At 58.1% G+C, this 25,622-nt stretch overlaps 1 protein-coding gene across 1 annotated transcript; it reads left to right on the forward strand.

The window, feature by feature from the left end:
* Positions 1 to 24,503, forward strand: Ints1 (integrator complex subunit 1). The gene is made up of 47 exons (XM_052754246.1): positions 1 to 350; positions 865 to 1,155; positions 2,404 to 2,600; positions 2,702 to 2,839; positions 3,034 to 3,193; positions 3,286 to 3,391; positions 3,485 to 3,671; positions 3,767 to 3,912; positions 4,011 to 4,152; positions 4,980 to 5,156; positions 5,818 to 5,926; positions 6,236 to 6,356; positions 6,706 to 6,783; positions 7,488 to 7,645; positions 8,103 to 8,199; positions 8,617 to 8,708; positions 8,828 to 8,888; positions 9,894 to 10,091; positions 10,337 to 10,466; positions 10,727 to 10,906; positions 10,980 to 11,129; positions 12,231 to 12,410; positions 12,500 to 12,604; positions 12,739 to 12,906; positions 13,147 to 13,258; positions 14,189 to 14,350; positions 14,894 to 15,040; positions 15,522 to 15,620; positions 15,835 to 15,959; positions 16,311 to 16,565; positions 17,134 to 17,293; positions 17,436 to 17,576; positions 17,702 to 17,888; positions 17,968 to 18,091; positions 18,578 to 18,708; positions 19,202 to 19,289; positions 19,369 to 19,592; positions 19,700 to 19,823; positions 20,354 to 20,487; positions 20,579 to 20,771; positions 21,579 to 21,706; positions 22,144 to 22,256; positions 22,956 to 23,069; positions 23,471 to 23,541; positions 23,740 to 23,831; positions 23,983 to 24,092; positions 24,173 to 24,503. Exons 1-47 carry the CDS (start codon positions 212 to 214, stop codon positions 24,286 to 24,288), a joined length of 6,660 nt encoding a protein of 2,219 aa, XP_052610206.1. The 5' UTR covers positions 1 to 211; the 3' UTR covers positions 24,289 to 24,503.
* The last annotated feature ends 1,119 nt before the right edge of the window (positions 24,504 to 25,622 follow it).

Raw genomic sequence — 25,622 nt, forward strand, 5'->3', positions numbered from 1 at the left:
AGCGCTGGTCAGTTTCCACTTCCGGGGCGGCCGTGTTACGGTCCTGCTGTGTGTACCGGAGGGGAGAAGTCAGGGGACCCAAGTGAGCTCCGCTCCCTGCGGTGACATCCGTCTCCGCGCCCGGCCGCGTGTGCACTGCACTTGGCCCCGTTCTGTGACCCCGGCGGGCGGCCCTGGGCACTCGGCCCAGTGGCCACGGCGCGAGGGATGAATGACTGAGCGAGCGAGTGACTCCCGTCGCCTCCTCCCAGGTGACGGCGCTTCGTCGAGGGGCGCCAGGGCCGCGGGCAGGATGAACCGAGCCAAACCCACCACCGTACGGAGGCCCAGCGCGGCCGCCAAGCCCTCAGGTGCGTCCCCGAGCGCGGCGGGACACAGTTAACCTAGGGGTACTGTAGGGCATGGTCATCCAACACAGCATCCCTGCAGGACATGGTCACCCAATCCAGGGTTCCTGCAGACGTAGCTACCCTGGGGGCTCCTGAGGGACATAGCCATTCATGCTCTGCTGAAGCCCCGGGGACATGGGCCAGAATCACAGACTCTGAGGCCGGATGATGTCGGCTGGGGTCCTGGAGTTTCTCCTTGGTCACGCTGTGACACTGGACACATGACCTAACCTCCGTGTCTATTTGTAAAGTGAGGTTCACACTCCTTTTGAAGAAACCCACTGAGAATTAAGTAGACCAGTACTTGTGAGTTCGAGATGACTAAGTTTCTAGTCGGCACTGGATCACTGTCAGCCACCCCTGGCTCTGCCAGGGTCTTGCAGAGCAATCTCAGGCTCAACTTTTGTCTCCTCTGGGTCTCGTTTATCTGCTCTGAGGGTGGGTATCACAGAGGTGGGTGTTCTTTCTTCTGCAGGACATCCTCCCCCTGGGGACTTCATCGCTCTGGGGTCCAAGGGTCAGGCCAACGAATCAAAGACAGCCTCCACGCTGCTGAAGCCAGCCCCTTCTGGGCTGCCTTCAGAGCGCAAGAGAGATGCCTCAGCTTCTCTGACTGGTGCCTCCGCGCTGACTGGCCTTACTAAACGCCCCAAGCTGTCCTCCACTCCCCCGTTGAGTGCCCTGGGACGTCTGGCAGAGGCTGCAGTTGCAGAAAAACGAGCCATTTCTCCCTCGATTAAAGAGCCGTCTGTGGTACCCATTGAAGGTAAGGTCAGACTGATGACTTCCCCAGAGAGCTTCTCTCGTCCTGTCCATCACCCCAGTGCCCACTGGGGCCACTTCCAGCCTGGTTCTGTTAGCACAGCAGGGTCTTCTGCAGGAATGGATGTGATGAGCTCTTGGCTCCCTGTGGGTTTGCTTCCTGACATTGCCCACAGATGCACCTCCCAGCCCCGCACTGCTCAGGGCTCATCCTTCCATCACTGTTCTGGCATGTCTGTGGCATGCTCCTCTGTAACAGCCCTGTCCTGCTGGGGGAGGTGCACCAGGTGTGGTGGCACCCAGGTGGTCCTAGCCTGGTCCTCAGTGGGAGGAGATCTTTTGCACACTGTTTCTCCCTCAGGGATGGGGAGCATTTTGGTGCCATTTTCCAGGTGGAAAACAGGTCCCGAAAGCACCGAAGAGACCTTAGTGGGGAGATAACTACGCCCACTGGCCTGTCGCTCCTACTAGTACTCATGGTTGTGTAGCTGTTTAACCTTCCCCTATTTTTTGTCACTCATCAGTGACTTCTTTGACAGTGCCAGGATTGAGCCGAGGTCCTGATGCACACAAGGCAAGTGTGTTACCACTGAACTATAGCCCAGCCCCGCTCGGTGACTCATAACAGCTCCATGATGCCTGTAGCATAGACCTGTCACCTTAGCTCTGTGTCAGCCTCTGAGCACCTAGCACTCCAATAGCAAACACCACTGTCTGCATGCCTGCTCAGAGCATTTTCTAGGAGGCTTCTGTGTGAGAGCCAGAAGGACAAGCATCCTGTCCTGCAGACTTTAATGAAGCTGTAGCTCAGAAAGCTACATTACCCCTTGCTATTGAGCCGTCATTTGAAAGGCTCAGAGGGTAGCCAGGTGTGGTGGTGTAGGTTCATCACTTCAACTGCTTGAGAGACTGAAGCTGGTAAGCCTCAGCCATTTAGCAAGACCTTGTCTCACAGTAAAAAGTAAATTGAAGATTATGAGTATAGCTAAGTGGTAGAACACCTGCCTAGGATCCCCCAGTGAGGGGCTGGGACATGGCTCAGTGGTAGAGCCCCTGCCTAGCATTTGTGAGGCCGTGGGTTGGAAAGAAAGGCACTAACCCTAACCCCAGGTGTGTGGTTCCTGGGAGCTCAGAGCCTCCATGTGCTGGTGAGGTCCATCTGCGTTGCCTCTAGTTGTCTGCTCACCCCTGTGGCTCTGGGTGTGACCTCTGCTCCCAGCCCTGCTCTAACGTGAACCTCCTGTGTGGTCAGTTCTTCCCACCGTGCTGCTGGATGAGATCGAAGCTGCTGAGCTGGAGGGCAATGATGACAGGATAGAGGGAGTGCTGTGTGGGGCAGTGAAGCAGCTGAAGGTGACCCGGGCCAAACCTGATAGCACGCTCTACCTGAGCCTCATGTACCTGGCCAAGATCAAGCCCAACATCTTCGCCACGGAGGGTGTCATTGAGGTGAGACTGGCAGCCTGCCCTCCCCACCCTCCCTGGACCTGCCGCTGTCTCTGTGTGGTGTGAGGCGTCTCATGACAGCTGTAACTTTACCTTCCTTGCAGGCCCTGTGCAGCCTCTTGCGGAGGGATGCCTCTGTCAACTTCAAGGCCAAAGGGAACAGCCTAGTGTCGGTACTGGCTTGCAACCTTCTCATGGCTGCGTATGAGGAGGATGAGAACTGGCCTGAGATCTTCGTGAAGGTGAGTCATCCCTCCAGGCACTCATTGAGCAGAGCCCTGTGGAAGGGAGGGTGCTGGAGACCAATACAAGAGGAAGTGAATGGAGGTCCCCAATATGCTATCCCTCCTCCATGGTGTTGACCAGGGCCTCTTGGATGCCCCTGCTCTGGGTACCGGGCCAGCATCAGGCAGGGTCCACACATGACTCACTGTAGGTGTACATTGAGGACTCGCTGGGTGAGCGCATCTGGGTGGACAGCCCTCACTGCCGCACCTTCGTGGATAACATCCAGACAGCTTTCAACACCAAGATGCCCCCAAAGAGTGTGCTGCTGCAGGGGGAGGGGGCGCGTAGTGGAGGTGACCTTGGTGCAGGTAAGAGATGTCAGGGTGTTGGGTGGGGGCTGAGGATACCACCCTCCACATCCTCGGAAGAAGGCACCTATTGGCTCCCACGGTGCTTGCAGGCAGCAGCCCCCATCCCTCACTGACAGAAGAGGAGGACAGTCAGACGGAACTGCTGATTGCTGAGGAGAAACTGAGTCCTGAGCAGGAGGGGCAGCTCATGCCAAGGTAGGTGTGCTGACAGCCCCAGTCTCAGGAGACGAAAGTGGGGGCACCGGAGCTGGCATCCTTCCTGGCCTCCCTTTCCCCCCTCTGGCCTAGGTACGATGAACTCACAGAGAGCGTAGAAGAGTATGTTCTGGACATGCTTCGTGACCAGCTGAACCGGCGCCAGCCCATCGATAACGTGTCCAGGAACCTCCTGCGGCTGCTCACAGCCACCTGTGGCTACAAGGAGGTGCGGCTGCTGGCCGTGCAGCGGCTAGAGATGTGGCTGCAGAACCCCAAGGTGTGCTGTGTCGGTAAAACCGTTCATGAGGGGTCTTATTGGGGGTCTAGGCAGTTGTGGTTGCATGCTCAATGGCCTTCCTGGCCTCCCTGCAGTTAACCAGGCCAGCACAGGACCTGTTGATGTCTGTGTGCATGAACTGCAACTCCCATGGCCCAGAAGACATGGATGCCATCTCTCACCTGATCAAGATCCGCCTCAAGCCCAAGGTGCTCCTCAACCACTATATGCTCTGCATTAGGTACGTGGCCGGCTGGGGCAGTGGGTGGTGAGACATGCCAGTAGACAGCAGGGGCAGCCTGGCCTGTGCCCTCTCACCTGCTTGGCTCTTGTGTCCAGGGAGCTGCTGAATGCACACAAGGACAACCTGGGTACCACCATCAAGTTTGTGATCTTCAACGAGCTTTCCAATGCTCGCAACCCCAACAACATGCAGATTCTGTACACTGTGCTGCAGCACAGCTCTGAGCTGGCGCCCAAGGTGGGGACACTTACCAGGCCCTGGACTTCTGTCTAGATGAGGCTGGGGCCTCGTAGAGCTGCACAGGGATGAACTCCTGGCTTCCGGTGGGAAGACCCATTGGCCCCTAGTTTCTAAACCATCCTGTGAGCTAACGCTGTGGAGGAGGGAGATTGGCTGTTGAGTGAGCCTCCCAGCTGCCCCAGCTCCAGCCTGGTGCAGCCTCCTTGGTTGGGGGTCTCTCCAAACCAAGCAGGTATCTCCACAGATCTCCAGCCCTGGCCTGGAGTCCTAGCTCGTGGTTGTCAGGTCTGGCGTCTCACTAGACCCAAGAAGCACTGTTACACTTAGCAGGAGCCAAGCTGTTAGGTACTGTGCTAGCATCTGGCCATGCCTGATGCTTGCCTCCTTAGCTCAGTGTTTTTTAAGATAATTGGGTAGTTGTGGACCAGGGAAGGTGTTTGGTATTCTTTGAGCCCAGGTGGGTCAGGTGGGATGGGCTGAGGTATCTGGTCTGTGCAGCATCCTCATCCCCATCTGCCAGTTAACCTTTTCCCTGGTCAGAAAGGACTGGCCCCCCTCTTGCCAGCTACCAGGAGAGTAGTTCACATCCACAAAGGGAAGACTGGCCCCTCCTCTCAGGACAGGCAGCCCAAGATGTGCTGTGGGACCTTACACAATCCTACCACATTACCTGCTTAGTTTTTTGGGGGGGGGTTCTGTTCTCCTGGCAAAGGCTTTCTACTGGTCCCAGTGAGATTCTGCCAGGTTGATGGGGGTATGGCAGAGGCATGTACCTGGATGGATGGCCATTGACCCCAGCTCCTTGTGGCTTCTCTCTGCCCCAGTTCCTAGCCATGGTGTTCCAGGATCTGCTGACCAATAAGGATGATTACCTCCGTGCCTCAAGGGCTCTGCTGCGAGAGATCATCAAGCAGACCAAGCATGAGATCAACTTCCAAGCTTTCTGCCTGGGGCTCATGCAAGAGCGCAAGGAGCCCCAGTACCTGGAAATGGAATTTAAGGTGCCATGGGGCCCCTGCTTACCACCTCCCACTTTGCAAGTTTCCTGGCCCTGGCAGGATTACCTTGATATATAGGGATGGCCACGTGCCAGGCTTGTGTGCAGACATGGGCTCAGTGGTCCACACATCAAGTGTGAGGTCAGCAGTGTTGCTCCATCCCTCATAAGGATGGGGAGGGCCTGACCAAGCTGGGGAGCTGCAGCTGGCAGGACTGTGGAGTGACCTGGAGGATAGACAGGGCACCCTAGTAAGAGGTCTGCTTGATTGGGGGTGCAGAGCAAGAGATGGGAGGAGGTGCCCTGAGCAGAACAAAGCAGGGAGTCTGGGGGATCTCCAAGGCCCTGGGCAGGACGGCAGTCCACCGTGGTGGCAGTCTGCCATTGGGGAGAGGATTTTGTCTAGCTCTGTGGGTTGAGTCCTTTCCTAGTATCTTGATCAGGACCTGGCTTAGCCTGGCCAACTCCGGGACCCCAGGACCTGCTTCTGCTAGCTCTTTCCCAACGCGGTGGTCTCTAGATGTGGGGACATGCTGGCTTCCTCGCTGTGTCGCCTGTGTGTCCGTGTCTGCTGTGCACATGCACACACGTGTCCCTGTGCCGTGTGGGACCTGTGGGAGGGCTGTTGTTGGTCTTGCCAGCCTTGCTGCTCTGTATGCTTGTAGGAGCGGTTTGTGGTTCACATCACGGATGTGCTGGCCGTGTCCATGATGCTGGGCATTACAGCCCAGGTGAAAGAGGCTGGCGTCGCCTGGGACAAAGGAGAGAAGAGAAGTAAGACCCTGCTGGGCTGGGGCTCTTCAGACGAGGACATAGAGCCAAGCCTTGAGTAATTGTGCATTCCTGAAGCTGAGATGACTCCTGAGACTGAAGCGGAGGGGCGGGCGGTTAGTCAGCATGATTTCTAGAGGAAATCTGGCTGGGTCTGTGCTTGGAACCTGCTCACTGCAGACATCCTGTTGATTTTTGAGCCCCAGAGCGGGGTGGGATTTCCATAACAGGGAGCAGGGGTGGTCTCCATAGTGGCTTGGCCTGCTTGAGGCCATGGCTGCAGGGCACCCATGAACCTGCTCACCTCCCTAGACCTCGAGGTGCTACGTACGTTCCAGAACCAGATTGCAGCCATCCAGCGTGACGCAGTATGGTGGCTTCACACTGTCGTCCCCTCCATCAGCAAACTTGCTCCCAAGGACTATGTGCATTGGTAAGAATCAGGCCATCTTTCAGCTTCACAGTGCCAACTACTTAGGCTCCTCTTCGGGTAGGAGCTTGTGACCTCTGCTGCAGCCACTGACTGCAGACCCTTAGAGCCCCGACACTTGACAACAGAAGGATCCTGAGCATGAGAGCCACGTGTGGGTCTCCACTCCTCACAGAGTCCCTTTCAGCCTCGCTTGGTCACTAGTGGCCACTGTGGGCAGGTGGCTCAGAGTTAGGAAGCCCCGAGCACTTTTCCATCAGCAGCTTTTGCCAGTGTTGTCCCTGTGGGCACTGTTGGGGTGGAGATGCCCTTCCCAGCTGTATCCTGACTGACCCCGGCCCTGTCCCTGCAGCCTCCACAAGGTGCTCTTCACCGAGCAGCCTGAGACCTACTACAAGTGGGACAACTGGCCACCTGAGAGCGACCGCAAGTGAGAGCGCAGCCCGGGGCGGGCAGGGAGGGCAGCCTGGGGTGGGCAGGGAGGGCAGCCTGGGGCAGGCAGGGAGGGCAGCCTGGGGCGGGCAGGGAGGGCAGCCTGGGGCGGGCAGGGCAGCCTGGGTGGGCAGGGAGGGCAGCCTGGGGTGGGCAGGGCAGCCTGGGGCACCTGCTGAGCAGATGCTAGGCGGGTAGGTCCACCCTGCAAACCCTGTCTTGTTCTTCACCTGCAGAGGAGTCTGCCCCAAATTCCTGCCTCTTCTCCATTCCCTGGCCACACCCCCAGGCAGCCCCTCCCACTCCCAGTCTGCCCTTCCTTGGCTGATTTGCTGTCCCCTCTGACCCGCTGGTCACCTGCCTTTCTGCCTCTCCCCTCCTGCCACCCAGTCCAGCTAGTAGATGCTGCTGTCCGGTCGTACCCCAAGCACTCTTCCTACCCTCACTGCTACATTTCCAAGCTGCTTTCCAGGGGTTGTATGCAGCCTGTCCATGCACTCATGAGTGAGTGACCACTGGTGGAGGAGGCAGTGGTCTCCCACTCTCTCCCTAGCCATTAAAGGCCAGGATCTAGGGTGCATTCCCTGCACGGGCCACTAGACTAACGAAGATGACATCTGTGGAAGATGGCCTGGAGTCTGGCCACCGACCATAGGAGGCCCTCGTGGCCCCTCACCACCCGTCTCCCAACATCACCTGCAGTTTTTTCCTGCGCCTCTGCTCAGAGGTTCCCATTCTGGAGGACACGCTGATGAGGATCCTGGTCATCGGACTGTCCCGAGAGCTGCCTCTTGGCCCTGCAGACGCCATGGAGCTGGCCGACCACCTTGTGAAGCGAGCTGCGGCTGTGCAAGCTGACGGTAACACCCTGGTGCTTTGCCCGTCACGCCACAAAGCCCTGAGGTGCTGCATCCCAGCTGGATTCCACACCCCCTGTGCAGCTGTGCCTGCTGTCTGGGAGGTTGGGGACCCGGATTGAGGACCTAGTGGTCCCCCTGTGCCCTGGCAGGCTCTCAGTCCACCCACGTTCCCACAAGGTGGACCAGGCAGGGACTTGGCTGTCCTCTCCTCTCTGGGGGAAGTGGAATGATCCTGAGCATGGTGCTTCCGATTCTGGGTTCTCACAGCACCGCTCCTCAAACCCCCAGGGAGGGCGAGTGACTGCTGTCGGGTTTCCCTGGTTTGGCCCACCTTGCTGTGGTACCAGTCACACACATGCCTCGCCTGGAGCAAAGTCCCGGTCTCTCTTCCCACTTACTCCCCACTGCGCACTGAGGACTGGGCCAGACTCTGGAACCCAGGCCCTTTGGGTTTCAGATGTGGAAGTTCTGAAGGTGGAGCGGATTCAGCTGATAGATGCGGTTCTGAACCTGTGCACCTACCACCACCCTGAGAATATCCAGCTACCACCGGGGTAAGGCTGCAGCCCTGCTCCCCGCAGGTTGGCCTTGTGTCAGCAAGGCTGAGTCAGAGCAGGCTTCCAGGGCCCACAGGTGCTAACCACTGTCCCGTCTCCTGACTTTGGGGCCTTTTCTTTCTTTTTGCTTTATCTTTTCCTTTCTTTTTTCGTCTTTTTTTTTTTTTTTTTCTTTTTGATTTTTCAAAACAGGGTTTCTCTGTGTAGCCCTGGCTGTCCTGGAACTCATTCTGTAGACCAGGCTGGCTTCGAACTCAGAGATCCACCTGCCTCTGCCTCCCAAGTGCTGGGATTAAAGGTGTGCGCCACCACCGCGCAGCATGTCTGACTTTTTGCTTGGGTTCTAGGGCACAGAACTGGCCTGGCCTGAGCTCAGGGAGCTGAGCTCACACTGTCAATGTCCCTACCTTCCAGGTATCAGCCCCCGAACCTTGCCATCTCCACCCTCTACTGGAAGGCCTGGCCCCTACTACTGGTTGTTGCTGCCTTCAACCCAGAGAACATCGGTGAGTTGTCCTGGCTGTGGGAGAGAGGGCATGGGCCAGAGCCTAGCAAGGTGCCAGCTGGGGTACAGGTGAGGCTGGTGAAAATGCCGTGGGTGGCAACCTCCTGTTTCCTTCCCTAGGCCTGGCTGCGTGGGAGGAGTATCCCACCCTGAAGATGCTCATGGAGATGGTGATGACCAAGTAAGTGGGTGAGCATCCTTCATCCCAGGGCGGGGCTGCACAGAGGAATATTATTTATGTCGCCTCCCTGGTGTCTGCCTCCTTGTGTGCAGTTTCTGAAGCCAAGTCTGTGGTTCATTGGTCTCAGCTCCTTTCCTGAGGCTTGGCAGTGTGGTTCTAGCCATCACCATGGGCCCATGGCAGGGTGGTAGGACCTGCACACACAAGATGGGGAAAGGGACAGACCAGGCAGACGGGAGTAGAGCGGATGTGGGCTTGGGGAGTGCAGCAGATCCGCAGCCATGGTGACCTGCACAGTGGTTAGCACAGTCCATGGAGCCCCTTCGTTCTTGAGTTGAAGCCCGTATGGGTCAGGTGAGGACTGCTGCTGTAACAGGTCCAGCCCAGCCAGGTGGGCACCACACACAGCAGTGGCCTTAGGTCGCAGCCTAAGGACGTGACATTGTAGGGTCAGGCTTGTGTGTGGCCATGATATTGAGGACCAGGTGTGTGACTGTGACATTGGGGACCGGTATGTGTACAGCCGTGTCACTGAGGAAAAAATGTGTGGCTATGGTGTAGGATACTGGGTGTGTGGTTTATGGGAGACATGGGGCATGGGACCTTGTGGAAGGGACTCCTCAAGGAGACAAATTTTTGAGCAAGTAAAAGAAAGGGGAGTGTTTGTGCCTCACAGAAACCTGTGTGTCTCTGTGGGGCTTCCATAATGAACAAGGGTCCCATGAGGTGTGGTATGGTGTCACATAGTGTGGCAGAGCAAGTGTCCTCGACACTGAAGTCTGACACCAGCTAGCTTCCATGCTGAAGGTGGCTGTCGTGCTGTGTGAAGTGGCTGTACTGGGTTCCCAGAGCCTGCAGTTAACGGGCTTAACTGACAGCGTTCTTGTGGGCATGGTGCTTGGGTTGTGCTCCTGCAACAGCAGCCTTGTGTGCCTGACCCTGAGCATTGCATGCTGGGTGCCATGTGCAAGGGGTGGGTACTAGGCCTGCATGTTTGGTCTGCAGTAACTACTCGTACCCACCGTGCACGCTGACGGACGAGGAGACGCGGACGGAGATGATCAACCGTGAGCTGCAGATCTCTCAGCGGGAGAAGCAGGAGATCCTGGCCTTCGAGGGCCACCTGGCTGCCGCCTCCACCAAGCAGACCATCACCGAGAGCAGTAGCCTCCTCCTGTCCCAGCTAACCAGCCTGGACCCCCAGTATGCCACCCTCCTTATCCTGGTCCCAGGTGTGGGGGAAGGCAGATGAGGAGCAGGCAGAGCTGACCTTGAGTTGTCCACTCTGCCCCACGTGGTGTGGATCTCTGGGATTAGGCCTTAGGGTGCTGGGGTTAGCTGAGGTGTCCACCCCTTGGAAGCAGAGCTGGACAGGCGTGGCTATCCTGCACTTGCACTCAGTGTTTTATGTGTGGCCTTCTGACTCTTGTGTCCCCCATAACACACAGAGGCCCTCCCCGGAGGCCACCCCCTCACATCCTGGACCAGGTGAAGGCCCTCAACCAGTCACTGCGCCTTGGACACCTGTTGTGCCGCAGCCGTAACCCTGACTTCCTCCTGCACATCATCCAGCGCCAGGTAAGTCCTGCCTTGAGACTGGTGGAGGGGGCCACAGGCCAAGAAGGTTCCAGAGGTCTTCCCAAGGGCAGAGTGTGTCAGGATGCACTTTGTCCGTGCATGCTGCTGGTGCACAGGCACCAGGGTGGTTCAGATGCACACAGACTGCTGCAGGTTGCCACTTGCCCTGCAGAGGGCACACGTGAGCATCTGCATCCCAGAGGACTCAGGGGACAGTGCCTGGCCTCTGTTGATGAGCTGTTTCCCTGCTGCCCACACAGGCCTCCTCGCAGTCCATGCCATGGCTCGCGGATCTGGTGCAGTCCAGCGAAGGCTCGCTGGACGTGCTGCCTGTGCAGTGCCTATGCGAGTTCCTGCTGCATGATGCCGCTGATGCCACTGCCTCGGGGGAGGAGGAGGAGGAGGGCGAAAGCCGGGAGCAGAAGGCCAAGAAGCGACAGGTATGGGTGAGCAGCTCTCTACCCCACCAGACTTACCCAAGCAGTGGCCCTGACAGTTCTTCTCGGTCCACAGAGGCAGCAGAAACAGCGGCAGCTGCTGGGCCGCCTGCAGGATCTGCTACTGGGCCCTAAAGCAGATGAGCAGACCACATGTGAGGTGCTTGACTACTTCCTCCGGCGTCTGGGCTCCTCACAGGTGGCCTCCAGGGTGTTGGCCATGAAGGTGAGTGTGGCTGGGTGTGTGAGAGACTTGCTGTGGCAGGGGTGGCTTCTGGGGATTAACAGTCTCACATGTGCTGGTTAAGTGCTCTACCACTGAGCCACACCCCAGCCCCTCACTGGGGGATTCTAGGCAGGTGCCCTACCACTGAGTCACACCCCAGCCCCTCACTGGGGGATTCTAGGCAGGTGCCCTACCACTGAGTCACACCCCAGCCCCTCACTGGGGGATTCTAGGCAGGTGCTCTACCACTGAGCCACACCCCAACCCCTCACTGGGGGATTCTAGGCAGGTGCTCTACCACTGAGCCACACTCCAGCCCCTCACTGGGGGATTCTAGGCAGGTGCCCTACCACTGAGTCATACCCCAGCCCCTCACTGGGGGATTCTAGGCAGGTGCTCTACCACTGAGCCACACTCCAGCCCCTCACTGGGGGATTCTAGGCAGGTGCTCTACCACTGAGCCACACTCCAGCCCCTCACTGGGGGATTCTAGGCAGGTGCCCTACCACTGAGCCACAGCCTGGCTCTCTGTGTCTGTATTGGATAGCCACTTGGCTCTCCTGGACTTCTTTCTTAATTTGCATGGGCAGAAGGTACAGTGCCACTAGTCTGCAAGAGCTGAAGCCCTTGTCTCTTGTCTGTGGCTCCTTCCCTGGATGGTGACATACTATGACAGTGGTTGAACAAAGCTTGTCATATCTAGAATAAAGTTGTGCGGGGCGCTGAGCTGAGGGTCAGGCTCTCTAGTCCATCACTAGCACCACAGAAAAAAGCTTTGAGCAAATGTTTTACGCTGGGTGTGATGGACAACCCAGTCATCTCAGCATTCAGGACGCTGAGGCAGGGATTCCCAGGCCAGTCGGCTACATAGTGAGTTTGAGACCAGCCTGGGCTAGGAGTCAGGCCTGTCTCCAAGAGCAATTAAGGAGTTTGAAGAACTCAGCTCATGTTCCTACTCTCCTCGAATATGGTGACAACAGGGAGCTGGCGAATCTACTCACCATGTGGGGCGTGAGGAGACAGGCATGTTTCTAAGAGCAGGGTGGGTGTGCTGCATACCAGGGTAGGCATTCTTAGCTCTGCATGTGTGTGTACCTGCAGGGCTTGTCACTGGTGCTCTCAGAGGGTGGCCTTCGTGACAAGGAGGAGAAAGAGCCCCCCATGGAGGAAGATGTAGGAGAGGCAGACGCGCTGCAGGGCTACCAGTGGCTGCTGCGGGACCTGCCCAGGCTGCCCCTGTTTGACAGCGTGAGGACCACCACTGCCCTGGCTCTACAACAGGTGCGGAGTGGGCAAGGCCAGTCCTGGGAGGAAGAGGCGGTTGCACGCTACCCCAGGATCCATCTCAGACATCTGCCCACCCTCCCCAGGCCATCCACATGGAGACTGACCCCCAGACCATCAGCGCCTACCTGATCTACCTGTCCCAGCATACACCAGTGGAGGAGCAGGGCCCACACAGTGACCTGGCTCTGGTGAGGGAACTCGGGCAGGGCCAGATGGCTCAGTGTCCCCAACATTGTGGCTGGCTGTTGGGCTCACGAACAGAAGGTTGGGCCACTCATGACCAGAATCTCTGGAGTTTCTGACAGCCCTTATCCCCACTCAGGATGTGGCCCGGTTGGTGGTGGAGCGCTCCACCATCATGGCACACCTCTTCTCGAAGCCCTCCTGCAGCACTGCCTCCGATGCTGTCCTCAGTGCCCTGCTGTCCGTGTTCTCCCGCTATGTGCGGCGCATGCGCAAGAGCAAGGAGGGCGAGGAGGTCTACAGTTGGGTGAGGGCCACGTGGGTCAGCAACCCAGCCAGTGGGACAGGGCATTCAGAGCCGGGTGAGGGGAGGGGGTGGTCTTCAGGGAGTGCGGAGGGGATGAGGTGGACTGAGGCAGTCTATACTTAGGGATAAGCTCTGTAGGGGATGGCGCTGCAGCCGGGCACAGGGTGGGTACACTGTCACACCATGGTCAGTCCTACCCTCTAAGCCACCTGATGCCCATCCCTCTGCCACTTCTCATAGTCAGAGTCTCAGGACCAAGTGTTCCTACGCTGGACCAGTGGGGAGACAGCCACCATGCACATCCTTGTGGTCCATGCCATGGTCATCCTGCTAACATTGGGCCCACCCTGTGGTAAGCAATCTATCCTGGGCTTCTCTGTTTGTCTTTCAAGACAAGGTTTCTCTGTGTAGCCTTGGCTGTCCTGGAACTTGCTCTGTAGACCAAGCTGGCCTTGAACTCTACCTGCCTCTTGAAATCTACCTGCCTCTGCCTCCTGAATTCTGGGAGTAAAGGCGTGTGATACCATTGCACAGCTGTCCTGGGCTTCTCTAACTCAGCTTGTAGTTTGGATGGCCTGGGAAGAGCCCTCTGGACTAGCTTGGGTGTGCCCTTGCCCACTACACCGCAGCTGCTGAGTGTGGTATGAGTGTGCCCTCCCTGCTCATCTGAGTGTCTCATGTACAGTTGAGCTCCCATCATCCCCGGGGGCCTGTAGAGTGGCCTAGGAACTCAGTAGCCAAGTCCAGAGCCTGCTAAACCCAGGCTGGCTGAAACACCTCTGGCCAGTGGCCTTCCCTCTTATTCTGCTCACTGTGGCAGCTTCCACACAGGTGGAATTACAGGACATGTGGGTGGGCTCCACTGCCATACTGGAAGAGAGGTGGTCATCTCTGGTGTGTCCATCATGTTGCCCTGAGGAAGGATAGCAGGGAAGGCTGACCATGATGTCTGATCTTGTTGGGTCCCCGGGGCTCTACAGAGCCCAAGGCTAAAGGTACTATGAGGACAGGCAGCTTGTGCTGAGGTCCTGTGGTCACATGAGTGCAAGTATGTTGACCTCAGGCAAGAAGTCACGTTTCACCCGCAAACCCAGGATACTGTAGGCCACTGTACAGCAGACAGGTGACGTGAAGTCATGTGCCCAGTGTGCCGTCAGTCCTCATCTGCGTTTGAGCCTTCTCTGTTTCCCTAAAACCTCAGCTCCCCACTGTAAAAAGTACAGCCCTTCGTGGGTTCATGGCTTCTCAGGTGATACCGATGTTCCCTGTATCTTCTCTGAAGCTGGTGATGGCGAGTTCCATGAGTTGCTGGACATCTGGTTTCCTGAGAAGAAGCCCCTGCCCACAGCCTTCCTGGTGGACACCTCTGAGGAGGCCCTGCTGCTGCCCGACTGGCTGAAGCTGCGGATGATCCGTTCTGAGGTTCCCCGGCTAGTGGATGCTGGTATAGCAAGGCTGGGCTTGGGAAGAGGTGGCCTCTCACCTGCTGCCTGGGAGCCTGAACCGTCTCCTGTCACACCTTCCGGGAACTCTGAGGGCTCCGAGACCAGGCCTGGGGAAGAAATGGCTATAAAAGACCTGGCCTCTAGAGGCACACGAGATGGGGTCAGGGCTCTTGGGTTAGTCCTTAGAGGGCATGTGGGCTATGGGCAAGCTGCAGTGGGCGGAGGAGAATCCCAGCAGGGTCTGCACATGGGCCCAGCTTGGGTCTTCCAGTCGGACCCCATGCACGGAGGGAAACCTTAAGTGACCGGGTGAACTTGGAAAGCCCAGTGAAAGATGTATCAAAGAGTCAGGACTCCAGTGAGCCATAGGGACTTCGGCGACATCGTGTCTCCTACCTAATAGATGCCTCAGTGGACCGCATGTGGTAGAAATCGGCAGTGCTGGGCCCTGTGATGGGGTGTCTGAGGGCTACCCTTGCTGGCCTGGGGCTGGGGACGGATCTGGATGCCCCAGTGGGCAGCTGAGCATGCCTTGCCCACAGCCCTGCAGGACCTGGAGCCCCAGCAGCTGCTGCTCTTTGTCCAGTCCTTTGGCATCCCCGTGTCCAGCATGAGCAAGCTGCTGCAGTACCTGGACCAGGCAGTGGCCCAGGACCCCCAGACCCTGGAGCAGAACATCATGGACAAGAGTGAGAAGCCCTGGGGGCCATGAGGCTGGCAGCATCCCTGTGGGGCTGGACTGTGTGGTTGTCAGGTCGGGTGGGCATCTACACTTGTGGCAGGTACTGGAACTCTGAGACTTTACTGCCCCCATCATGACTGACTTTGAGGCTGGAGGGAACCAGCCTAGGTCCTTTGCTGGGAATCATAGCTCCGTTCCTGCAGTCTTGGTTTTTTGGTTTTTTTTTTTTCCAAGACAGGGTTTCTCTGTGTAGCCCTGGCTGTCCTGGAGCTCACTCTGTAGACCAGGCTGGCCTCGAACTCACAGAGATCCACCTGCCTCTCCCTCCCAGTGCTGGGATTAAAGGTGTGTACCACCACCACCCACCCAGCTCCTGCAGCTTTAGGAGAGCTTGCTGGATGTGGTGTGGCAGCCCCTGGTCCTGTGTTCTGTGGGAAGGCAGGCCGGCTTCACCCACCCCCAGTGGTCCATTGGCTGCTGTTTTGCAGATTACATGGCCCACCTGGTTGAGGTACAGCATGAGAGAGGTGCTTCCGGAGGCCAGACCTTCCACTCACTACTCACCGCCTCCCTGCCACCCCGCCGAGGTAACTCCTCCCTCCCCCGCCCCCCAGCCCCACCACCACCATGTTATTGTCCTGGCTGAACTTCTTTTGGCCAGCATGCTGTTCCCTGGCTAGTGCCAGCCTCCAGCTAGTGGGGCTCTTCTTTTGGATCTACCTTCCACGTGGGCCCCAGCAGGACTGGGGCCAGGAGCTGGTCAGAAAGTTTTGAGGCCACATGCTTCCTGTTTCTCTGCAGACAGCACAGAGGCTCCTAAGCCAGAAAGCAGCCCTGAGCCCCCACCAGGCCAGGGCAGGACTCGGGCAGGCACACAGGTCCCAGTGCTCGGCCCTGAGGACGACTTGGCAGGCATCTTCCTACAGGTAAAAGGGCTGTGATATGGGGGTCCCCCAGCAGCACCCCCTGCACATGTGTGCCCTTCCCATCTCTCGTGGCATGTGTGTCTGACCACTGCTGCATACTTACCTTGTGCTCACTCACCATGCTCTCAGTGTAAGTCTGGCTCTGGGTTCCCACCTAGGCCCCGTGGGCTCTAAATACCTCTGACCTTCACAGCAACTCCTGGGGTGTTAGGGTCCCTTGCCACTCTTCCAGCACAGACCCCAGGTCCCTTAGTCATGCAGATGAGCCCAAATCGGCTGGACTTGAGAAGTGGTATACATGGGAGCCCAGGGGTACAGGGCTTCTGCACTCTCCACACCTTCTGCTTTCAGATCTTCCCACTGAGCCCCGACCCACGATGGCAGAGCTCCAGCCCACGCCCCCTCGCCCTGGCCCTGCAGCAAGCCCTGGGCCAAGAGTTGGCTCGTGTTCGCCAGGGGAACCCCGAGGTGCCAGGCATCACAGTGCGTCTCCTGCAGGCCATGGCCACCCTGCTGAGCTCCCCACATGGTGGCACTCTAGCTCTGGCTATGCACCACAGCCACTTCCTTTCCTGTCCACTGATGCGCCAGCTCTATCAGTACCAGGTACTCTGGCACATGAGCTGGTGGGAGGGAAGGGCAGCAGGAGACTGGTGGCCCAAAACGTATGGACTCTGCCTACTGCAGACAGCCTTGGGCATCTCCCCAACCCAAACTTGGGCCCGATGCTGTCCCCAGCAGGCCTGAGGCTTTCCTCAGCAGGCCTAGAGTCCCTGTCCTTAAATACAAAAAGGCCAGCTACCTGGGGGCAGGGGCGGGGGCAGGGGTGGGGGTCCTGTAGCGGAGGGTGAATGAGTGAGGTCTCTCATCCTGTCCACAGACTGATCTGGGTGTGCCCTGTGTGCATGTGCATGTGAGTGCATCTGTGTGTGTGTTGTGTATGTGTGCACACCTGTGTTTCTTCTCCACTGTATGAGTTGTTAGTGGAGGCACCTCTCCAAGGGACAGGTCTTTAAACTCCTTCAAGGTCGCCCTGGCATTGAGTGGCAAGTGGGATGATGTTGGGTCCTGGCTCTGGCACTGGGCTTCCAGTACTAGGTCACAGGCTGCTCCCAAGTCAGGGCTGTTGCAGCCCTGTGCCCACGTGCTAACATACGGCTGGCTGTTCCCACAGCGTGCTGTCCCTCAGGACACTGGCTTCTCCTCGCTCTTCCTTAAAGTGCTTATGCAGATCCTGCAGTGGCTGGACAGTCCCGCTGTGGAGGATGGGCCCTTGCAGGCCCAGCTCAAGTTGTTTGCTACCAGATACTCAGCAAGACGCAGAATCAGTGACGGTGAGCATGCTGAGGGAAGCGGACGGGCGGGGGCAGGCTGGTGTTAATGTGGTGGAGCCAAGCCTTCAGAGAGGCAGGCTGCGAGTGTGTGGGCAAACCAGAGCCATGGTATTGGTCACATGGATTGCCCCTTTGCTCACAGTGGGCAGTGGGCTGCAGCACCTGGCTGAGGCCCTGAGCTTCCGACATGACCTGGAGATGGCCAACTCCACCGTGCAGGCCGTCATTGCTACCTTAAGGTCCGGGGAGAAGTGCACTGTGGAGCCTGAGCTCATCAGCAAAGGTACCACCAAGCCCAGTCCTGTCCCCTCCCCGCTGTTCCCCACGTGGAACCTCTTGAGGTGTGTGTCTGCCTTGGGGAACCCCAGTTGTTGGCCTACTCGGCTCAGCCAGCCTCCTGCCCCACAGTCCTCCGTGGCCTCATCGCGGTGCGCTCCCCTCACTTGGAAGAGCTGCTGGCGGCCCTTTTCTCGGCCACCGCAGAGGCCTCCTGCCCGAGCTCGGCCCCCACGCCCATCGTGCTGGTGAGCTCCCTGCTGCTGCAGGAGAAAGACGAGCTCCTCGGCCCTGGCAAGCAGGACGCGGAGGGCACCGGGTAGGTAGGGGTGTGGCCAGGGGGTGGGACGGTGGTGGCTCTGCAGCCTGCTCTCTCTTCTGATCTCTCTGTCCTACAGCACAGAGACTGTGCGCCTGGGGCCAGCGTCGGGGCTGCTTGTGGACTGGCTGGAGACACTGGACCCGGAAGTGGTCAGTAGTTGTCCTGACCTTCAGAGGAAACTGCTCTTCTCACGAAGAAAGGTGACCGGGACATGGCCCAGCGCCCTCCAACAGTGCTGCCACTCCAGACTTCGGGTCTTTTAGCCCCCAGAGGAGGGGCGGGGTTAGCTACCTCTGGGCTTCCTGACCCCGGTGGTGTGTGTCTCTTTGGATTGACGTTGGCAGCCATGTCTGGGACTGGGGCTGGAGTAGGGGTGAGGGTAGGACAGTTTCACCACACCCTAAAATCTGAGGAGCCCAGGCCGGTCAGAGGTGTGGGGAAGATGAGAAGGTAGAAGGGTATTGGCTGCACAGTGTCACTTAAGCCCGGCCCTTGCCCAGGGGAAGACGGACAAGATGGGCAGAACCCGGGGCCTGCCCTGCATGGCGGAGATGAGATGGTGCCAGGCCTGGCCCTTTGCTGCTGTTTCTGGGGCGACCCCACCAGAACATGGTGAGTTGACATGACTCATCAGAACTGGTTGTCCCTGGACCCCATTGAGACCATCCCAACCTCTTTCTTCCCAGGGTAAAGGCCACATAAGTGCCCAGGTGCTGTCTTTCCGCCCCTACCTACTAGCCCTCCTCACACACCAGGCCAGCTGGGCCACACTACACCGCTGCATCCGTGTCCTGCTAGGCAAGAGCCGAGAGCAGAGGTGAGGCCAACCCTAATCCCTGGGAGCCGTGAATTATGTCCCTGCACCTTGCTTCAGGGCAGTCAGCATCTCCTGGGTGCTGAGTGCCTTAGGACACCTGCATGCCCTCAACTGCTGGGCCAAGAGCCTGCTTTTGGTGCCCAGCCCCTCCCCAGGGGGTAGACAGTCCAGCCTCTCCTACCTTCTTACCACATTTTTACCTGTGGAGAATTTGGTTTAAGTCCATGCCGTGATATGGGAGGCAGAGGGGCTGTGAGAAGCTACCCATCCAGCCTTGTGGCCCCTTGGCTGTGACAGGCCCATAATGTGGGCACAACCTGTGCTTGAGTTTTCTCGTGGGAACCATCACAAACACAGGACCTGGGAGTGTGTGGGTCAGGGAGACCCCTGTTGTCTGGCCATTGTGCACCAGGGACTCCTCAGAAGGACAGCGGTGGCCCGCTACAGAGGCCCTTTTCAAGAAGTTTGCCTTGGCTGTGCTTGCTTCCTCCAGGCTCGACCCCTCAGCCTCCCTGGACTTCCTCTGGGCCTGCATCCACGTTCCCCGGATCTGGCAGGGCCGGGACCAGCGCACTCCCCAGGCAGGTCTCAGGGAGTTAGTCCAAACCTGTGGGTGGTGGCTGCATGTCCTGGGGTTGACCTGTGGCCACCTGATTACAGAAGCGGCGGGGGGAGCTGGTGCTTCATGTCCAGGGCCCAGAGCTGCTCAGCCTGGTGGAGCTGATCCTCTCCGAGGCAGAGACCAGGAGCCAGGATGGGGACAGTGCTGCACGCACCCTCATCCAGACCCGGCTGCCCCTGCTGCTTAGCTGCTTCCGTGGCAATGAGAGCGTCGGAAAAGTGACGGAGCACCTGACCAGCTGCATTCAGCAATGGGGGGACAGGTACCTGAGTCCCCGCTGTGTCCCCTTGCTGTAGATGAGTGCTCTCACATGGCCCTCCCCTGGCCGCATCACCCCAGTCACCCAGGCCCTCTGCCCTCTGCTTTCAGCGTGCTAGGCCAGCGCTGCCGAGACCTGCTACTGCAGCTGTACTTGCAGCGGCCGGAGGTCCGGGTGCCAGTGCCCGAGGTCCTTCTGCAAAGTGAAGGTGCCGCCAGCAGCAGCATCTGCAAGGTGAGGGACACAGCCTGCTGTGGTCGCGTAGCCCACAGACCCTGAGCAGGAGGAGCGAGGGCTGGGCCATCAGCCTCACCTGACCTCACTGGAGCCTTGTGTGTGCTGAGGTAGGCTCTTCCCTGAAGAGCCACCTGGATACAAAGGGATGCTTTCCACTGCCCCTCCCCGCTTTGAGCTCAGACGGTGGACAGACAGGAGGTGGCACATACATGTTGTGTAATATGGACACCATGGCCTCCATCAGGAGGGGAGTGCCCTAGTGCCCTGTCACCTCCAGAGTGTCCCTGAACCCGCCTGCCTCCTACACATCCTGGCCAGCTCCACTGTACCTCAGCAGGGTGATCAGTTTGCATCCTCTGAAGTTTTGCTGCGTGAGAGGCCACATGAGGTCCTGCCTGTGTGGTGTGATCTCCAAAAGTCCATGCTGAGCATGCTACTGCTGCGTGGTGTCCAGGGCTGTGAGTGGGATGGGAGAATTCAAACAGTGCATGGACAAGTATTCTCCCTCATGTCTTCCCTCCCCCTAGCTGGACGGGCTCATCCATCGCTTCATCACGCTCCTGGCAGACACCAGTGACTCCCGGTCTTCTGAGAGCAGAGTGGCCGATGCCAACATGGCCTGTCGGAAGCTGGCTGTGGCTCACCCCATCCTGCTGCTGAGGTGCTTACTCCCACAGCAGTGGGCACACCGTGGGGTTGGGGGGTATCTGGTGGGAAGACATGACCAAGAGTACCCTTCTCTTGGTCCCCAGGCACCTGCCCATGATTGCAGCCCTCCTGCATGGCCGCACACACCTGAACTTCCAGGAGTTCCGGCAGCAGAACCACCTGGCCTTCTTCCTGCATGTGCTGGGTATCTTGGAGCTGCTGCAGCCGCGTGTCTTCCAGAGCGAGCACCAGGGGGCGCTGTGGGACTGCCTGCGCTCCTTTATCCGTCTGCTCCTGGTGGGTGCCAGGCAGGTCATCCTCACATTCCTCAGCCCAGACATCCTCCCATGCCCCTCTTGTCTTTGCTTAACTTCCCTCTTTTCCTATAGGAGAACCTGGAGCGAGGGCCAAATCTAAGCCACCCTGTATTTGCTTCTGCCTCCACTGTCTGGAGACCAGCTCTATAATGAGGCTCCTAAGTCCTAGCATCCCCTGCTTGGGGAACTCCTATTCTAGACCCTTGGTGCTAAGCCCTGTTGTGTGCTGTTGGTTGGCATGACATGCCCTAGGCATACATCTTTGCTGTGATATTACAAAGACAGAAGCCAAGCCAGCCAGGTGTAGCAGCAGCACATAACTGCAAATAGCATTTGGGTGGCTGAGGCAGGAGGGTTGCAAGTTCTAGACTAGCCTTAGCTATAATGTTGTGAGGCTATATATAGGTTAGACCATCTCCAAAAAAAAAAAGAAAAAGAAAAAAGAAAAGAAAAGAAAAAGGGAAAAAAGCCCAGGAGCTGGAGCTAGGGCTCAGTGATTAGAGAGCACTGTCTGCTCTTGAAGAGGACCTGGGTTTGGTCCCCAGCACCCACATGGTGGCTCACAACCATTTGAAACTCCAGTTCCAGGGGATCTGTCACCTCTTCTGAACTCTGGGTACCAGACACCCATGTGCACAGACATACATTCAGGCAAAACACTCATACAACAAAATCTATAAGCCAGAGCTCCAGGCCCCAGTCAGCCTGGCTTGGGCTGAGGCTGTCATGGGGGTCACATGTCATGTAGAGGGTCTAAGGAGCCTCTGGTGGCTCTGCTTCTCTACAGAACTACCGGAAGTCCTCCCGCCACCTGGCCCCCTTCATCAGCAAGTTCGTGCAGTTCATCCACAAGTATGTGTCCTGCAGTGCACCAGCAGCCGTGGCCTTCCTGCAGAAGCATGCAGAGCCCCTCCAGTGAGTCCCACACTTGCCCTGGCTGTCTGGTGGCTCCACATTTGAGCCAGGAGGGAGAGTCCAGACATGAGTGTCCTGGTGAACTGCAGCCCTCATCCTCATCCTCACTTGCTCCTCCTCACTCACCCCTCCTCCCTACCTCTCCATTTTCCACAGACCTCACCCCAGGCAATCCTTCCTGCCCTGCTGCTTTTCCTTACCTGCCATTCTTCCCGGCCTGCGCTCTAGAGCAGTGGTTCTCAACCTTCCTTACGCTGTGACCCTTTAATACCTCATGCTGTGGTGACCCCAACCACACAATCATTTTCATTGCTACTTCACAGCTGTGATTTTGCTACTGTTATGAATCGTAAATATTTTTGGAGATAGAGGTTTGCTAAAGGGGTCGCGACCCACAGGTTGAGAACCACTGCTCTGAACCCATGCTCTCTCCGCAGTGATCTGTCCTTTGACAACAGTGACCTGGTGATGTTGAAGTCTTTACTGGCAGGGCTCAGCCTGCCCAGCCGGGACGGGAGAACAGACCAAGGCCTGGATGAGGAAGGCGAAGGTGAGGGGACACTCTGGGGTGGAGTGCAGGAAGGGTTCTGGTAGGTCTAGCTGAGCCCTGGTGCCGTGACCAAGCTGACTGAACAGAACCGCCCTGTGGGAACGTTAGATTCTGCTTCCGTGTCAGACATTAACCTTCTGGATGCTTCTTGTGTGCTTCCTGAGCAGGCTGGACCTTAGGTCTTTCTCCTTGCTTGCTTGGTGGTAGCACAGGCCCCACAGGCAGGGAGGGCTCTCCCCTCTGCTGACATGGTCACTCGCACATGAGTAATGACTCAGCTGAGGGTGCCTGGAGGCTCGGGGATCGGTGATCGTGGCCACGCTCTGCTGCCTGTGCTGCCACGTGGACTGGCCAGGCTGTCTGAAAGCACACAGAAGGTGTTTCATAGAGAACACACTGTCCACACACCAGTCTCCCAAGCGCAGTGGCACCTTGAGGGCAGAAGCAAGAGAATGCTCTCCTAGGCTGGCTGTAGGTATAAGGAAAGCATTGCTGTGTCTCCCAGGGTGGCCCAGCATCCTGAATGCCACCTTCCACATGACAGCCCTCAACCCTGTGACCACCACATGTACCAAGCACTGTTGCATCCTGGGTAGTGGCCAGTGGACCTCTGGGATGGGTAGTCTTTCCATGGAGACTGTGGGTCTGGCTGAGCCATTGGTGTTCAGCCATTGCCTAACCCGGACTAACCTTTCACAGATGAGCGTTCAGCCGGCTCCCTACCCTTAGTCAGCATCTCCCTCTCCACCCCACTGACTGTAGCTGACGTGGCTCCGCACATGAAGAGGCTCTCCCGGGGCCAGGCTGTTGAGGGTGAGTGAGCCAGCTGCTCCTCGACCACCCTGGGTGCACTGTGCTGTTTGTTCAGATGGCACAGTGGACCCCTGAAAGCATTGAACTGCTTAAGGAAGACCCAGCAGGGTGGCTGGTAGGACTGTCAGTCTTCAGAGGAGAACCAGGCGTTTTATAGAAGGGGCTGCTCCAAATATCCTGGCCACACTGGTGAACCACTTGCCAAGTCCTCCCTGAAGACCAGAGGAGGAGGGTGTAGGGTCAGGACAACCACGAGCATGGCGCATGGTGCTTGGTGGATCTTGGGGAGCCTCTGGAGGACTGGGATGCCTGGGGACTGTCTCTGTCTCTGGTTTGCTTGGGGTAGAAAGGAGGTTCCCCTAGATCCTCCTAGACTCCCCATCCTGGTCCTTTGCCCTCAGATGTGCTTGAGACTCTGAGCGACATAGATGAGATGTCACGGCGGAGGCCTGAGGTCCTGGGCTTCTTCTCGGTGAGCTCAAGTCGGGATCTAGAGGGTGGCACTCATCCTGCTGCTGTGCGAATCAGGCAGTTTGCACTGCCCCAGACTGAAGCAGGAAGCCAAGCAGGCTGTCCCACGGCCCCGGTGGCACCTTGGGAACGGGCCCTGCGGTTGCCGTTAGGCTGAGTCTCCCTGGCTGCCTGGTGACACCCCTCTCCCACCGAACAGACCAACTTGCAGCGGCTGATGAGCTCAGCGGAGGAGTCTTGCCGCAACCTGGCCTTCAGCCTCGCGCTGCGCTCCATCCAGAACAACCCCAGGTGAGTAAAGCCCCAATCTAGGGCTCTGTCACCCCCAGCTAGCTGAGCCAGACCATGGGAGGCCAGTGCAGACTGGGGAGACCGGGGTCTGGCCTGGACTCCTGGGCACCTGGGCCGTGGGGCAGTACCCACTTGAGCACATCTCTTGCAGCATTGCTGCTGACTTCCTGCCCACCTTCATGTACTGCCTGGGCAGCCGGGACTTCGAGGTGGTACAGACGGCCCTCAGGAACTTGCCTGAGTACACCCTGCTCTGCCAAGGTGAGCCACCCCCCAGCGCCCACCTGCTGCCCGGGGAGGCGCTGCTGGCCCAGAGCCGTCTGACTTGGACTCTTCCGTAGAGCATGCGGCTGTGCTGCTGCACCGAGCCTTCCTGGTGGGCATGTACGGCCAGATTGACACCAGCACCCAGATCTCGGAGGCCCTGAAGATCCTGCACATGGAGGCTGTCATGTGAACACTGTGGTCGTCGTGATTCCAAGCTATACCAGCAAGCCTGCTCTGTGCTCTTCTCATCCCTGAGCCCTTGAGGCTGGGCAGGGCTGAGAACAGCTCTCTCCAGCCATCAGCTAGTTCTGGTAGTCACCATCTTTCCAGAGAGATACCCCGAGAGGCTGTTGATCCAGCAAAGCACGCTGAGGGCCACTTTAAATGAAACATCAAGTCCTCGTGTGCTGTCTGGTGTCCTGTGTTGTCCCTGGCCAGTGTGGCCTGGTTCCTGTACTTGGGGTAAGATTCCCAGGGGTTGAGCAGAGGCCTGGGAGGCAGAGCCTGAGGCATCCCTGATAGACCACCCTGCAGGCTATCCACACTGGCCGGCTGTCTCCAGTGGTACAGCCTGCTTGACCCTGGGTCTTTTACCCCAAGATCAGCCATGCAGAGTGGTCTCACCCCAAACAGATGATCGAGCCCTGTGGTGCAGGCAGGAGTGGCCCTAGTAGCCTATGATTCTGGGCAGTCTCTATGGGTGGCCCCCAGATGACCCACCGGTTCCCATCCACCAGGGGACAGCAAGGTACCCTAGTGGAAATTGCAGCTGGTGTGGGGCAAACCATTCTGCAGTGGCATTTGTCTATGACGGCTCCTGCCCCCCAGGTTAGGGTCAGAGCCGTTCTCAGGGTGGCCAGGGGCCCTTCCTACTGGTGCAGGCCATCTCCCCAGACTGCCCCAGCAGGGTTGGCTCCTGTGGTTGGCTCGTCTATCTTTGGCCACCAGGGGGCACTGTTTCCTAGGAATCAGGCTCCAGCTGCTTCTGCTGATGACCTGGGCTACACAGGCTCAGACCCACAATCCCTGGTCCCAAGGTAGCTGCTGAGCCAGGTCTGCCTACCCACACACCTTCCCAAATGCACTTGCTGGCTGCTACTGTGCCTGCCTCTCACTCTTGAGTCTTCCACAGAATGTGGCCTTGATGATGGGGCCCCACTGGGCCAAGGCAGGCTTTGTCCTCAGGAGGATTCCTGGGGTGATTTGGAAGATCGGGTTGGGCAAGGAATGAGGAATAGGAGCCAGCTTCAGGTAGTCTGGTCCTCACTAGGCCTTCATACACCCATTCAGAGCAGCAGGCCCATGTGTAGGAGCTGGTCTCCATGTACAGGTGGGGGTGGCAGTGATGGCCCTCCTGGTTGGCTAAGGGCACTTGGACACATGGAGGTTCCTGTTTGCCTTGCCCCCACCCCAACCCCTATATCACTGTTCTGTAGCCTTCTGGCTTCTCTTCCAGGCCAGCCCCACCCAAACCCGGTCCCACACACATCTCCTGAGAAGCTCTAGGCCCGTCCATGGCACCTG

The sequence above is a fragment of the Peromyscus californicus genome, unplaced genomic scaffold, assembly GCF_007827085.1.
Source record: "Peromyscus californicus insignis strain IS unplaced genomic scaffold, ASM782708v3 Scaffold_2__1_contigs__length_46816999, whole genome shotgun sequence".
Classification (NCBI taxonomy): domain Eukaryota; kingdom Metazoa; phylum Chordata; class Mammalia; order Rodentia; family Cricetidae; genus Peromyscus; species Peromyscus californicus.